The following is a 13048-nucleotide window of genomic DNA, read 5'->3' as shown; positions in this document are numbered from 1 at the left end:
CCGGACGGTAACGACGTCGATCCGATCCGTGAAGAACCCCTTGGGATCTACAGTAGGTACGTGCCTACATACACAGTCCCTAGCCTCACGATTCACGAGGCTAAAAAAGGAACCCAGCGGGAGGTCCGATTGGCCTAATTGTATTTTGTCAGTGGGTATCAATACAATGATGCCCCTTGCCTCAATTGCCAACTTCAGTGCCCTAAACAGGACTCCAGCCACAGTAAGGAATTAGTTAGTGGAGCTGAAGCTGCTGTAATTTGTACCGGTGGAGCTCACTAAGGCTGCATTGTCTAGACCAATTTATTGATTCCATGATCTGGACATCCCGTGACGAAGTGGAGGGTCTGGAAGCTTTCGACGCTCCTTTGAAACGGGCGAGTGGGGCATCCAAGTGGGACTGATGAGTGTTGCATGACGCAATGTTATCGGGGGTCTAGATTTTTTATTTGAAGGGTGACTACGGTAATGGAAATTGGTATGAATTGGAAGGTTTAGGTGGAAGTTAGTAGACCATTGATAGTCATTGTATTATAGCTTGACGTAAAGAGTTGAGTAAGATCGCGGAAAGCCAGGGAAAAAATCAAGTCTAAAACTGTGCAGATGGGGAATAGTGTGATAACAGGAGAAAGTATGAAACATATGTTCAGAAGTAAAAGGTATTGGGTATCATGCAGTGGGGGAATTAAGCCCGTCCGTCCAGCTAAGGAAATGCGATAAAGGGCCAAGTTGTCTTTTGTGTAATCCGATTGTGAGGTTTTTCTTGCCTCCAACAGGTCGTTGGAGTTTATTGAGGCTCATCAACGCTGAATAGGAAAATGTGGGGGTATCGAAGATTCATTGCGCATCGTTATCCTCCGGCAAATGATGATCGTGATAGAAAATGTTGAAAAGTGAAGGGGGAAAAAACACCGAAACTGGTAATATCTCTTTTTTTGTTCGTTGAGATCGTAACGTCATAATGGAGAAAACGAGAAATTGATACCGCAATGTAAATCATTGGCGGGAAGAATCAACCGACGGCGCGATGGATGGAGCGCGAGAAGCAGGCGCGGAGGGTCCGGGAGAGCTGTCGGTGACGAGGTCGTCCACTGTGAAGCGCACATGGCCACGAGTGGACTGGTTGGAGGAGTGTGTAGAATCACTGTCCAGGCGCAACGAATCCAATCGCTCCAGATCTTCGTAATCGGGTAGTGGGAGGGGAGATCCGTGGTAGTCTTCGATGACACTGCGAGTATCGTCGAGCTTGAAGTAGCCGGGTGGGCTGGCGGGAACATCCTCGTAGATAGGAGGCATCTCCTCATCCCAGCTGATACCCAGACCACTACGCTCGGTAACGTTGAGGTTAAACTGCATGCGGAGCACACGGGCAGCACCAGTCGGGGTGATGAGGCGAGTGTTGCGGTTGGGGCAGAATTCTTCGGCGACGATGAGCTCGATCACGAGGTTGTGCTTCACTTCCAAGCCACCGGGGGCCTCCATGTCGCAGACCGGGTTGGTTGTTGGGTTGATGCTAGCTTCAAACTGCATGCTGATTTCACCGCCAGCGGTGTCAAAGTCTGTCTTCCAGCCACTCTTCTCTTCGTTGTGGCCGATGATGCGAGTTTCCTGGTGGATGACACCTTTACCATCTCCACCAATCTTGTGAGAGTGCTTCTGGCAAGCGGTGGAGACGATCTTCTGGTGCTCCTCAATGCGCCACATCATCTTGCGAAGACGCCAGCGGGTTTGGGTCTCCTCGCCCTTGTCCACCACACCACTCAGGGTCATCTCGACGGGGAATTGGCCAATGGGGTAGACCACGGAGGGGAGCACAATACGGCCGGTGAGGTTGGTTGGAGGGAAGATGCGAATGGACGACTTGTCGTTACCAGGAATCAGAGCACGGCGAACGTTCAAGGGAAGCTTGAGGTTGAATTCTTCACCAGTCACACTCTTAGCGTGGGCCAAGAGGTAGTACTCGATCTGGCCTAGAGAGCCATTGCACGAAGCGGGGATGTGGCCCGGGAACAAGTAACTAAAAGGGAACTCGTGGACACCAGCCTTGAGGGTCAGGTCCTCAGTGAGAAAGTTCCAATTGGTCAATTCCTCGCTGCGTGTACCACAACTTGAGCAGTGGTTGGAGACTGGCTTCTTGGTGGTGGTGTTGGAGATGAGCTTGGCATCGAATTGGGTCAGGGTGACATTGCCAATCAATTCGCCGATGGCCACGCGGAGGCGACCCGAGAACAAAGCACCGGTGGAGGTAGCGGGAGTGCCATAGCAAACCAACGGGGGTGATTCTACCAGAACCTCCAACTTTGCCGACGGCGGGGCCAATTCCTCCTTGCCGAGACGCTCCTTAGACCGAGCCGACTTTCCCAGACTGCGGCGCTTTTCTTTGCTGTGATCGCGGTGGGGGTGAATCAAGTGGTCCATTGAGAAAGAGAGACGACGTTCGGGGGAACGGGCACGATCCGGGGTGGCATGTGCGGGCTTCTTGTGGCCATGGATTTCATTGACGGAGGTGGTAGAGGAGGTGTTGGAGTGAATGGGAGTCGAGGTGACGGAAGAATGTAAGGAGCCGGAGCCCCGAACAAAGTTGGGGATCAGACGTCCTGGCATTTTGGATGTAGAGTAGTGAAAATTGGTTCTTTTCTTTTTGTTTCTTTCCGTTGGTCAAAAAAAAAGGTGAGTCGACGGAGGGGGGAAGGTCGTAGGTGGGGGAAGCTGTCAGTTGTAGATCAAGATGCGGTACGATGTTGATATAATTGTGACAGGTCAATCCAAAACATAACTAGGTGGTTCCAAATGAATGAGAAAAAAGGAAGTCATCAAGTGGGAACCAGTGACTATTTGAACCTGAATTGAAAGATCATGTGGTTGAGCCTAAAAACCACCGAATCCGTGGAAAAGCGCATTGAAACTACGAAATTTTTCTAGTTCCCACTTACATCGTCTATGCGGCGAGCCAGGTACCGTGGGATATGATTGGTTGTAGGGGCCTGGCCACTCTGCAAATGTGGATCCAATTGGAAAAAAAATTGCAGAAAAAAAAGCCAAAATTACAAAAAAAGAAATAAAAAGAATAAAAAAAAAGAGAAAAAAAAAAGAAAAAGAAAAAAAAAGGCAAAGGAGAGAAAAAAAAGATGGGAGAGGTGGAGCAGGCAAAAAGCGTCATTGTGGATCCCGAACCATACCAATACGCCTTTTTTACACCACTGGTTCCTTTCAATTCAATTCTTTCCATTCTTTGATCGTTTTCGCTTTCATTTGTTACTTTCGATTTTCCCATGGAAACTTCCCTCTTACTCATCCTTTGTCTCTAATATTAGACACAATGAAAACATCAAAACATCAAAACATCTCTGGAACCTCTGGAACCTCTGGAACATTGACGTAAATTTCCAGTTTTCTCCCAATGTGCAAGTATCATAAGAATCGTCATCGATTATGCTCATCAGAATATTGCGCACGCCATCAGAATACACTGTAAAGGAAACATCACGGGTTATCGGATCTGGTGCCGGTATAAACTCAAGCTGATCTCGACTGGGCAATGGATCGGGATCGTCTTCCATAAGACGATTTCCCCACATAGGCAACACATGTGAGAAAATCACTTTGGGATGGTACATGCTAATGGCCGTGCGTAAATGACTCACGGTCGGCTAAGTGGCCGGCCTAAGGTTTGGGGCCCTGGTACGCCAACTCCGTGGCCCTTCGGTGTGGTCGGTCCATTCTCGCATGTGGTCGGCGGGGTAAAAACACATCAATGTCGGCCTTGTAAAGATTTGGCGAATTTCAAACCCGTCTACTCCGTCATTTTCTCCGTACATTACTCCGTGGATGGTACAGTCCTGGAGGCGCTATGCAAAACCTTCCCCGGATTGATTATCAAGCCAATGTGTGTAAGCAAATGTGTGTCTGGGGACTCGACCGATCAGCTGAGCACCTGGTGGGCTAGGCTAGAGTGGTTACTAACTTACTCCCATATCCATACTGTACTAAGCTATTGACAGGCTAGGTTCGGCGTTTGAAGTCGCCGAGGCGAACCACCAAGCTCTCCCCTTTTTGGTCTACTTCTGTTTTTTTAATTCTCTAGACATACGTAGTGTCCACGTTGACGACTACAGAAGTTCCTAATTATACAAAGAATAAGATCAGCTGGCACCACCACGTGGCGCCACCGATGGCATCTGGCAGGTTGGATGTAATTTTTGGACTGACAGAACCGAGACGGACCCCAATACCATACCGTACAGATCAAAGGAACATTCGAAGATCCTCACGATGCTCCCGCTTTTCCGCTTTGAGGCAGACAAACGCGTGCAAGACCCTGATCCACTCGTCAAATTTTCTTTTTTTTTTTTCCTCAATTTTTTTCCTTTCGCCTTTTTTCCTTCTCTTTTGCCGGCTTCGTTGTTTTTTTTTCTCCCTTCTGCCACCGTTTTGGGATTAGTCCATCCTGCATCATTGGCGATTCCATACCCCGCAACTAAAATAATCCTTGATTTTGCGGGGCACGCCTCTTCGCTTCCATGAACACATGGCGAAAAGGAGGTGTAGGTTGTACACATGGCCATGGTATACATGGAGAATCAAAAAGAGAGCTTGCTTAGTCAATCTATGATCACCATCAGAAAAGTCTAGAGCCCAACTGTCAAGAGATGCTCTTGTACTCCATCAGAGGGACTCTGGCGAATCATGAATCCTCGTGCCCGCACTAATTACCTAACAGTTTGCTCCCCATCTCTTGACACCTCCAGATCCAGCTTAAGTACAAGGTCAGGTACCTTTTCCAAAGGAGCACGGATGTCTTCATGTACCAGGATCAGCTCCATATCACCTGCAGCTGCACTTAAGCCTTGACCTGTGCAAAGACGGCCATGCATGTCCTACGTAGCTAAGTGTCCGTGTAACGTCCAGCGAATAAACTCGTTCTTCGAGGTTCGTGCGCTTCAAATTGTTCCTTGACTCATCTCCTCCGCGGAGCACGTCTGCCATACGGTGAAGAACTTTGATCACGCCATGAGACCTTTTGGACGAATACTACTTCAACCACGAGACACCAAGTTTCAATGTTCCAGACAAATCGCATTTCTTGATCCAACTAGGAAATTTTCCACGGAATTTGAAGGTCGCGCTCGCCCGCATGGTAGCCCCCTCCTCTTGGCGGCGTCCCCCTTTCACCATGTTGTCGATCCATGGCTCCAGACCAAGGTTAGGTATTGGGGCCCCATTTCCCGTAGACGCTTGCTATTGTTGCGGGTACCGCGTAGAGTAGCCGGTTTAAGGTGACCGGGGCCGGTTCTGTACGACATGGGTTCACAGTCTCACTACTAAGGGGCTAGCTACTCCGTAGTTTAGTACGGAGTACGGATAAAGGTGCCATCATCAAAGGAGGGTATTAGGGAAAGGTCAGTTTCACTTATTTTAGGCCGATCCAATCAACGGTAGATCGGATTTTTTTCACGTAGGTCGCCAATGGAAAACGCGCGACATGGCATGCCGTGGATACGTGCTCCGTCGAGCTTCCTGATTCGGGTCGATCTCGGAGAACCCCTCCGGTGGCTTTATACATACACAGCCTTGTTGGCTAATTCCTTTCCCATCTGGAGGACTCCTAGTATGTAGAATGTATACACAATATACGTTTTGGGTTACTTCCAAGGTTCTCAAACGATTTGCCCATTTGATCCACGACATGTCGAATCTCATCTGCATGTAGTATGTGTAGAGAATTGGACAAGCCACCGTCATCTCGCCTATGTCAATCCATAGATCCTTCCAGTGTTCTGGGAAAATTGCAATTTCTCGCCCGCAAAACCAAATGGCATCATTTTTTCTGGTAAATTCCAATTATCTCCTATTCTCTGGGAAATTTTCTAGATGCCACGGAAAACTCCCGGCGCCCCACCAGAAGCGGGAGTTCAGCAGAAATTTTCTGCTTTTCCGGGAAAACTCCACCTGCGAACTTTATACTCGGCCCGGGGCAACGTGATGCAGCGATGCTTATAGCGGTGACTATTCAAGGTTTCAAGGTTTCTGGTTTTTTTTTTTACTGCATTCTTGGTTGAGTCCATTTGTGGATGTTGTTTATTGCAATGGTCTCCGTAATAACCTACACGGAACTCCGTCTGTAATCCATAGTAGCCGATAGTCGTAATCCACATGGGGCCACTCCCGACGCTTCTTTTCGGAGAGCCCCGATGACGGGAGGCGTACCAGTTCGAAAATGTTTTGTTTTGATTGTGAGTTGTCAAACCGGCCCGAATTCAAGAATCGTACGGGATAGATCACTTTTTTCTTTGTATATGTGAGAAAAAGAAAATAGAGAAACTCCGATCACATCATTTTCAATGATCGACGATCGTCGCGGGAGAAGCTTGGGGTTCCAGCCTTACAAATGGGTACCATTTTTTTAGGTATAACTCAACTTGGGCAGTAAAGGCCTTCCAAGGTTGGAGTCATGTAAAAAAATTCAAAATTCAAAATTCAAAATTCAAATCGACATTCGAAAATTAGCGGATTCTACGAGCGGCCAAATTTCTGGAAAACAAGGACCTTGGAGCCATCCTGCAGAGTACTATTCCAAGGTTCTAAGCGTCACCTTATGAGTCAAACTCATAGTGATCTCAGATGTACGCAGCACTCGACATTGACAAGCAGTGGCGCAAAAACACGAAGCTGATTCTAGACACCTTGAGTACAGTCATCTCAATCCAACATTTGAATTCATTGATTTGCAATCATAAATGATGTGATTTTAGTCACCTGTCAAGTGAAGTGAAGAATTCTGACCTGAAGGTGAAATTGTGTCATTTCCCCACATTCAAGACTACAAGACTCGGATCTGCTTAGGATCTGCTTAGTATGTATTTCCCCCCAAATCACACCATCTGCTACTGAAAATACTAGTAATGATGCATCTGTACACTGTCGAAAATTGATTTCTTAGCCTGAGGCATTCCGATATGTTTGGCCAACCTAGTAAATACTACATATCGCAGCTACTAGTACTTTTCATGCATTCCACCTGCCTACGGATACTCAAATGGTCCATCCCCTACATAAGGAATTGACGTCATGTGTCAAGGCCATTGAATACTAGTGGGAAATAAGAGATTCCGGGGAAACGCAGCTTTGACCTGAAGGCTTAGTTAATGTCCACACGCTATCTAGTAGGCAGCCAACCCGTTACGAGTTCCTTATCTCCCAGGCTTCCAATCCTACGCAATCCTCAATCTACGCATATATTGACCTCTTGAGATCGCTTAAAAAAATGTATCCAGTTTCAACCCATTTCATGGAATTGAAGTCATTTGTTATAGTGAAAAATCTCTTCCAAAAATTCAATTGTCTTTGTCAGTCCACTATCCAGGACTCCATTGCCAAATGGGATGCCCTCTAGGCAGCGATCGGTCATTTGGACCGCGAGTCAACTCTGGCTGTCGATCCTTTGACTTTACTCTAGAATTTGAAGATGCTCTCCTTACATCTTCTTCAGCCGGCCTGTTTCTCTTGCTTTCATTCCCTCTGGCTCTTGTGCTGATCCAAAAGCATGTCGTGTATTCCCTCAATTCAAAGCTCCTGTCATGCAAATTGGTTCGTCATAGTACATGATACAGATGAGGGCCTGAGAAAAGTCCGTCAATTATTTGTGCTTCAGCTAATCGAAAGTCTTTTTTCCTATACAGATTGCATTCTTGGGCGCATTTATCGCACAGTTGATCCTTCTTTCCATTAGGGTCCGGAGCGAGGCCATTAAATCAGAATCATCGTTGGCTGCCGACATCTTGTGTACAATTTCTATATTCGCGGCCGGCATCCTGTCATTTCTCAGCCATCAGCGTTCCGAGCGCCCGTTGACTGTCTTGAATCTTTATCTCTCTGCATCAGTGCTGTTTGGAGTCATCAAAGCACGCACACTTTGGCTTTTGGCATCTAGAACAGAGGATCCATCGGGCGCAATCACTATGACTATGCTTGTTGCCCTTTTCATGGCATTGCTAAGCTTGGAATCCGTTAGCGGCACAACGAAAAAGACGATAGCAGCTATCCCGACAAAGACATATCCTACGGCGCCAGAACAGCACAGCAGCTTCTGGTCTAGAACGAGCTTTTCCTGGCTAGTTTCTACATTTCGAAGCGGTTATGCAAAAATTCTCATCTTGGATGATCTTCCCCCTCTAGATACAAATCTCCAAAGTCATACTATGTGCGAGAAAGTTATAATTAAATGGGATCGATGTGAGTGACAGATCTGTGTAGCCTCTCCAACATTTGCATCAATACATCGCTAATCAGCATACTTCCTTCGCCTATCGCTAGACGATCACAAAAGACCAAACAGTTTGCTTCGTGCATGTGTTCATGCCCACTTGGCCTCATTCTTGTCACCCATCATACCGCGACTCTTCATCACCGGGTTCACCTTCGCGCAGCCATTTCTCATCAATGCGACCTTGGATTTCATCGATCAAAAACAGCGTGATGTGAATTACGCCAAGGGGCTGGTCGGTGCATGGGCACTTGTCTATCTAGGCCTTGCTGTTAGTCTCAATTACCTCGGGCTAATCTTCGATCCAAAACTGATTGAATTTCCCAGGCTTCCAATTCCATATACCAGTATCAGAGCTTTCGATTCGTCACCAGATTACGAGGAAGTCTGATAACACTTATCTACCAACGAACACTGCAGACCCGGTCGGCCGATATGGGTGAGATCACCGCCGTCTCTCTCATGGGGACAGATGTCGAGCGTATATGGAGCAGCCTACAGACCATTCATGACACCTGGGGTTCACTACTTGAGATCGGCATTGCAAGCTGGCTGCTCGGGCGACAAGTATCATTGTCCTGTATTGCTCCTCTGCTTCTTGTGCTTGGTGAGTCCACTTAAAATAAGCAGTTGAAACTACAACTAACTTGAACCATTTATAAGTCTTTATTGCAGCAACTTCTCGGATCTCCTTTTACTTGAAAGACACCCAAATCCTATGGATTGAAAGAGTTCAAGAGCGGCTTCGAGCTACCTCCGCCATGCTGGGTGATATAAAAGCTGTCAAGATGCTTGGGCTTTCAGGCCAGGTGTTGCCCACAATACAAGAGCTTCGGGATGACGAGATTCAAACATCTCAGTCTTATCGAAAATATCTCATTGCCATGTTGATGTTGTGTAAGTTCTAACGTATTTTCCAGCTCTTAGATTTACCCTACAATGGGATTTACGTGTATACTAACACATGGTCAAAGCGCTCACACCCCTCAATCTGGCACCTGTGATCACCTTCGGTGTTTACACTATTATAGCTTCTTTCTGGAAGCACGAGTCTCTGCTTACTGCAAAAGCATTTACTTCACTTTCTCTGATATCACTCGTGACTACACCAGTACTCAATTTCATACAGGTACTTCCAATGGTTGTTCAATCTATTGGAAACTTTGATCGCATTCAGCAATACTGCAATTATGCCGGTGGGGTGGATGCCAACAACAGCAATGACGAGAATGGCAAAATGAAAGAGTCCATCAAGCTCAAGGGACATCGCTTTTCTTGGGATCGATTCAATTCCTCTCCCGTACTACAGGACATCGGAGTTGACATAAAACGAGAAGGCATCACGGCCATTGTTGGACCTGTGGGTAGCGGAAAGTCAAGCTTCCTAAGCGCTATTCTCGGCGAGCTATCCTCTATCCAGTCCCCTATCGAATCATACCCAACAGAACATCAAAAAGAGCTGAAGGGTCATCAAACAAATCAACTTCGGGGCGAAGCAATGGCTTATTGTACACAGCAGCCCTGGCTTGAGAGCGGAACTATTCGTCAAAACGTTCTTTGTGCGGCAACATGGGATCAGAAGTGGTACGATACCGTGACATTTGCATGTTGTCTCGATGGCGATTTGGCACATCTGAAGAAGGGAGACTTCACAGAAGTTGGGAGCAAAGGTGCGAATCTTAGCGGAGGGCAAAAGCAACGCATCGTGAGTGGGAATTCTAGCTTTTACCTTGGCTCTCGCTTTTACTAAAAGATATTCCAAAAAGGCGCTAGCTAGAGCTGTCTACTCCAGGCGAGATGTCATTTTATTAGACGATGTCTTCAGTGGCATGGATGGACACACAACTCAGAGCATCTCCAACCGTCTATTCTCACACGAAACGGGCCTCCTGCGCAAAAATAAAACGACAGTCATCTTGGCGACACATAACGGTACGCTAGAACTCCGAAAATCATTATCAACGTCGGTTTGACAAGATTATCTATTGCAGACAAGATTTTGAGCCTAGCGGACACGATCATTGCTCTCGACGGCGGTAAAGTGGTGAATGTCGGAAGTCCCACTTCTGTGCAAATCAACAACAAGATCTCGAGGGACATTCTATTATCCGGAACTGACCACTTAGAAGAGAACATTGATAGCGATGAACTCGATGAAATCGTGAATGAAAGTGACATAATAGCCACCACCAGTAGGTCGCCCTACGAAGAACAGTCCAACGCCGTTTCTGCTGAAGACTCCCAGTTTAGCCCGCTTCAAGATACCAGACGCAAGAATGGAGAATCTTCGGTCTACTCATATTACCTCGCTAGCTCTGGTTATATTGCAGTCGGTCTCTACACAATTTCAATGGCGTTATGGGTCTTTTGCATAGAGTTCTCAAGTGAGTGTATAACATCCGCATGATTGATTCAAACAGATAGTGGGTCAAAGCTGATTATTGACAAGCCATTTGGGTTGACTGGTGGTCTTCTGCAAACTCCGCCCACCCAAATCAAAAATTGGGCATGTACCTGGGAGTTTACGCCATGCTTGCCGTTATTGGGACAATCGCGGCGTGTCTATCTGCCTGGTGAGTGTGTCAATTCCAAGGTATCCCATGGTGGGATCGCAGTATGCTAACGAAGGGCTTCTGGGATTCAGGTTCGCGATAATCAACATTATCTCAAACTCGGCGAGCAGATTACACTTCGACTTACTGAAATCTACTCTTCGGTTAGCACACTCTCATAGCCTTTTTGGGGTATATTCATAGATCCATGGATACATACTGATTGAGATCCTCGGGCAGTGCACCTTTTCGCTTTTTCACCGTAACCGACAATGGCGAACTTCTAAACAGGTAAGCAATTTCTGGAGTATACACGAAGGGACTCCAATCGACTCAGCTGACATGGTGGCAATACAGATTTAGTGAAGACATGGAGCTTATAGATATGGACCTCCCGACGACGGCCTTGAACTATACATCAAGTGCGTTCGGAATCCAAACATCAATTCAGGAGTTGAGATCAAATTTACTGACTAAATAAAAACAGCCGCGTTTACTGTTCTAGCTCAGGTCACCATAATGGCCGTTTTTTCCAGATCTCTAGGTGTCGCCCTGCCGATCATATTTGCCTTCATGTACATCCTTCAACGTTTCTACCTTCAGACTTCGAGACAGATGCGTCTCCTCATGATAGAGGCAAAGGCTCCGCTCTATACCCTGTTCTCAGAGGCAGAGTCTACTTCCCATGGGCTCACAGGAGCAGCCCGTGGATCCGGAGACGGCGCAACGACAATTCGCGCATTCAATTGGCAAGACTTCTACCAGGAGCGCGCGTCAGCCCTTGTTGACCAGTCTCAGCGTCCTGCATACATGCAAAGCTGTATCCAGCATTGGCTGAGCTTTGTGATGAATGTTACAATGGGTGTGCTAGCGGTTATCCTTGTTGCGACAGTTGTCACTTGGGAAAACCAGCTTGATATCACTACCGGCGGTGTAGGCGTATCACTGGTCATCATTATGGGACTCAGCGAGAATTTGACACGCCTCATCAAGGAATGGACAAAATTGGAATCTAGCATTGGGGCTGTGGCGAGAGTCAAACGGTTCGTTGACGATACAGAACAGGAAGATCTAGCATCGAGCGTTCAAGGGACTGGAAGTGCATATGATTTGACACACCAATGGTCAGAATCGGGTTCAATTGAGTTTGATCGGGTAGTGGCTTCTTTTGGGTATGTTTCTTCCTTTCATTCATCATTATACGGTCGAATCACCACTAACGCAGCGTGTCCTTTTCCAGACCTGGACCAGACACCGTGTTGAAGGGTATCTCAATTTCAATACAGCCCGGCGAGCATGTCGCTATCTGCGGCCGATCTGGGAGCGGCAAGACTTCTCTCGTGTTATCCCTCCTACGCATGATGGACGTACTTGAGGGACGAATCTTGCTGGATGGCATTGAAATCAGCGATGCCAATACAGAACCACTCATCAGTGTGGATAATATCCGTGCTCGTATCAATGTTGTCCCACAAGATCCGTTTCTTCTCCCAGGAAAGTCATTGCGCTTCAACTTGGATGTCTCTGGTATCTGCTCCGATGAAGAGATCATTCGTGTTCTTGAGCGTGTGAAGGTTTGGCATATTGTCAGAGAGCGAGGCGGATTGGATGAAAGGGTCGATAACTTGGCCCTGTCTGCGGGCCAGAAGCAATTACTTTGCTTTGCAAGAGCGATGATCAAAAGGAAAGTTTCTAATATTTTGGTGCTGGATGAGGCTACAAGCAGGTGAGTGAATACTAACCACAGAATGGTTGCTTTTGTGATTCAACTTAGAGCTTCAAAACTGACACCTGCGTAGCCTAGATACCGAAACGGAGTCCTTGATACAAGGGATCATCAATGTCGAATTCAAAGAGTGCACGATTGTTTCCGTGATGCATCGGCTGGCACATGTCACGTCCTATGACAAAGTTGCACTACTGGATTCTGGGTCGCTCGTAGAATTTGGTGAGCCAAGTGCCTTGTTAGCTGCACATACGAGGTTTGCTCAGCTGTTTCGGTCCTCTGCTTGTACGTGACATCTGGATCCTCGAGTATGCCGATATATATTCTCGGCATGTCTTCATAGTCAAGTTATTGAAGATTGTCTTTGACCCAATTCAGTAGGTATCCATTGATTGGGATTCCCGGATATTTGTATATGTAGATATTAGTCTCATTAGTAATGAAAAAAATATCAAATAATTGTCTCCTAAATGTATGTGATGAAGCTTGAATGTTGACATCGCGTTA

General features: G+C 46.9%; 2 protein-coding genes across 2 annotated transcripts; one reads left to right on the top strand and one right to left on the bottom strand.

Moving 5' to 3' along the window:
- Positions 1-996: 996 nt before the first annotated feature.
- N7466_002231 (alpha-arrestin) lies at positions 997-2604 on the bottom strand (the record flags this gene model as incomplete). Its single annotated transcript, XM_057161629.1, has 1 exon — positions 997-2604. One exon carries the CDS (start codon positions 2602-2604, stop codon positions 997-999), a length of 1608 nt encoding a protein of 535 aa, XP_057024914.1.
- A 4773-nt stretch (positions 2605-7377) lies between these two features.
- Positions 7378-12922, top strand: N7466_002230 (ABC transporter; the record flags this gene model as incomplete). Its single annotated transcript, XM_057161628.1, has 16 exons — positions 7378-7587; positions 7680-8232; positions 8314-8534; positions 8591-8870; positions 8927-9160; positions 9238-9968; positions 10030-10195; positions 10255-10647; positions 10713-10836; positions 10908-10979; positions 11056-11106; positions 11173-11237; positions 11303-11987; positions 12056-12541; positions 12615-12826; positions 12885-12922. The coding sequence occupies 16 exons, from the start codon at positions 7378-7380 to the stop codon at positions 12920-12922; spliced, it is 4521 nt and encodes a 1506-aa protein (XP_057024913.1).
- Positions 12923-13048: the final 126 nt, after the last annotated feature.

The sequence above is a fragment of the Penicillium verhagenii genome, assembly GCF_028828195.1.
Source record: "Penicillium verhagenii strain IBT 33310 chromosome Unknown utg000003l_segment0_segment0, whole genome shotgun sequence".
Taxonomy (NCBI): domain Eukaryota; kingdom Fungi; phylum Ascomycota; class Eurotiomycetes; order Eurotiales; family Aspergillaceae; genus Penicillium; species Penicillium verhagenii.
The sequence above is the reverse complement of the archived record's forward strand: the minus strand, read 5'-3'. Positions and strand labels throughout refer to the sequence as shown.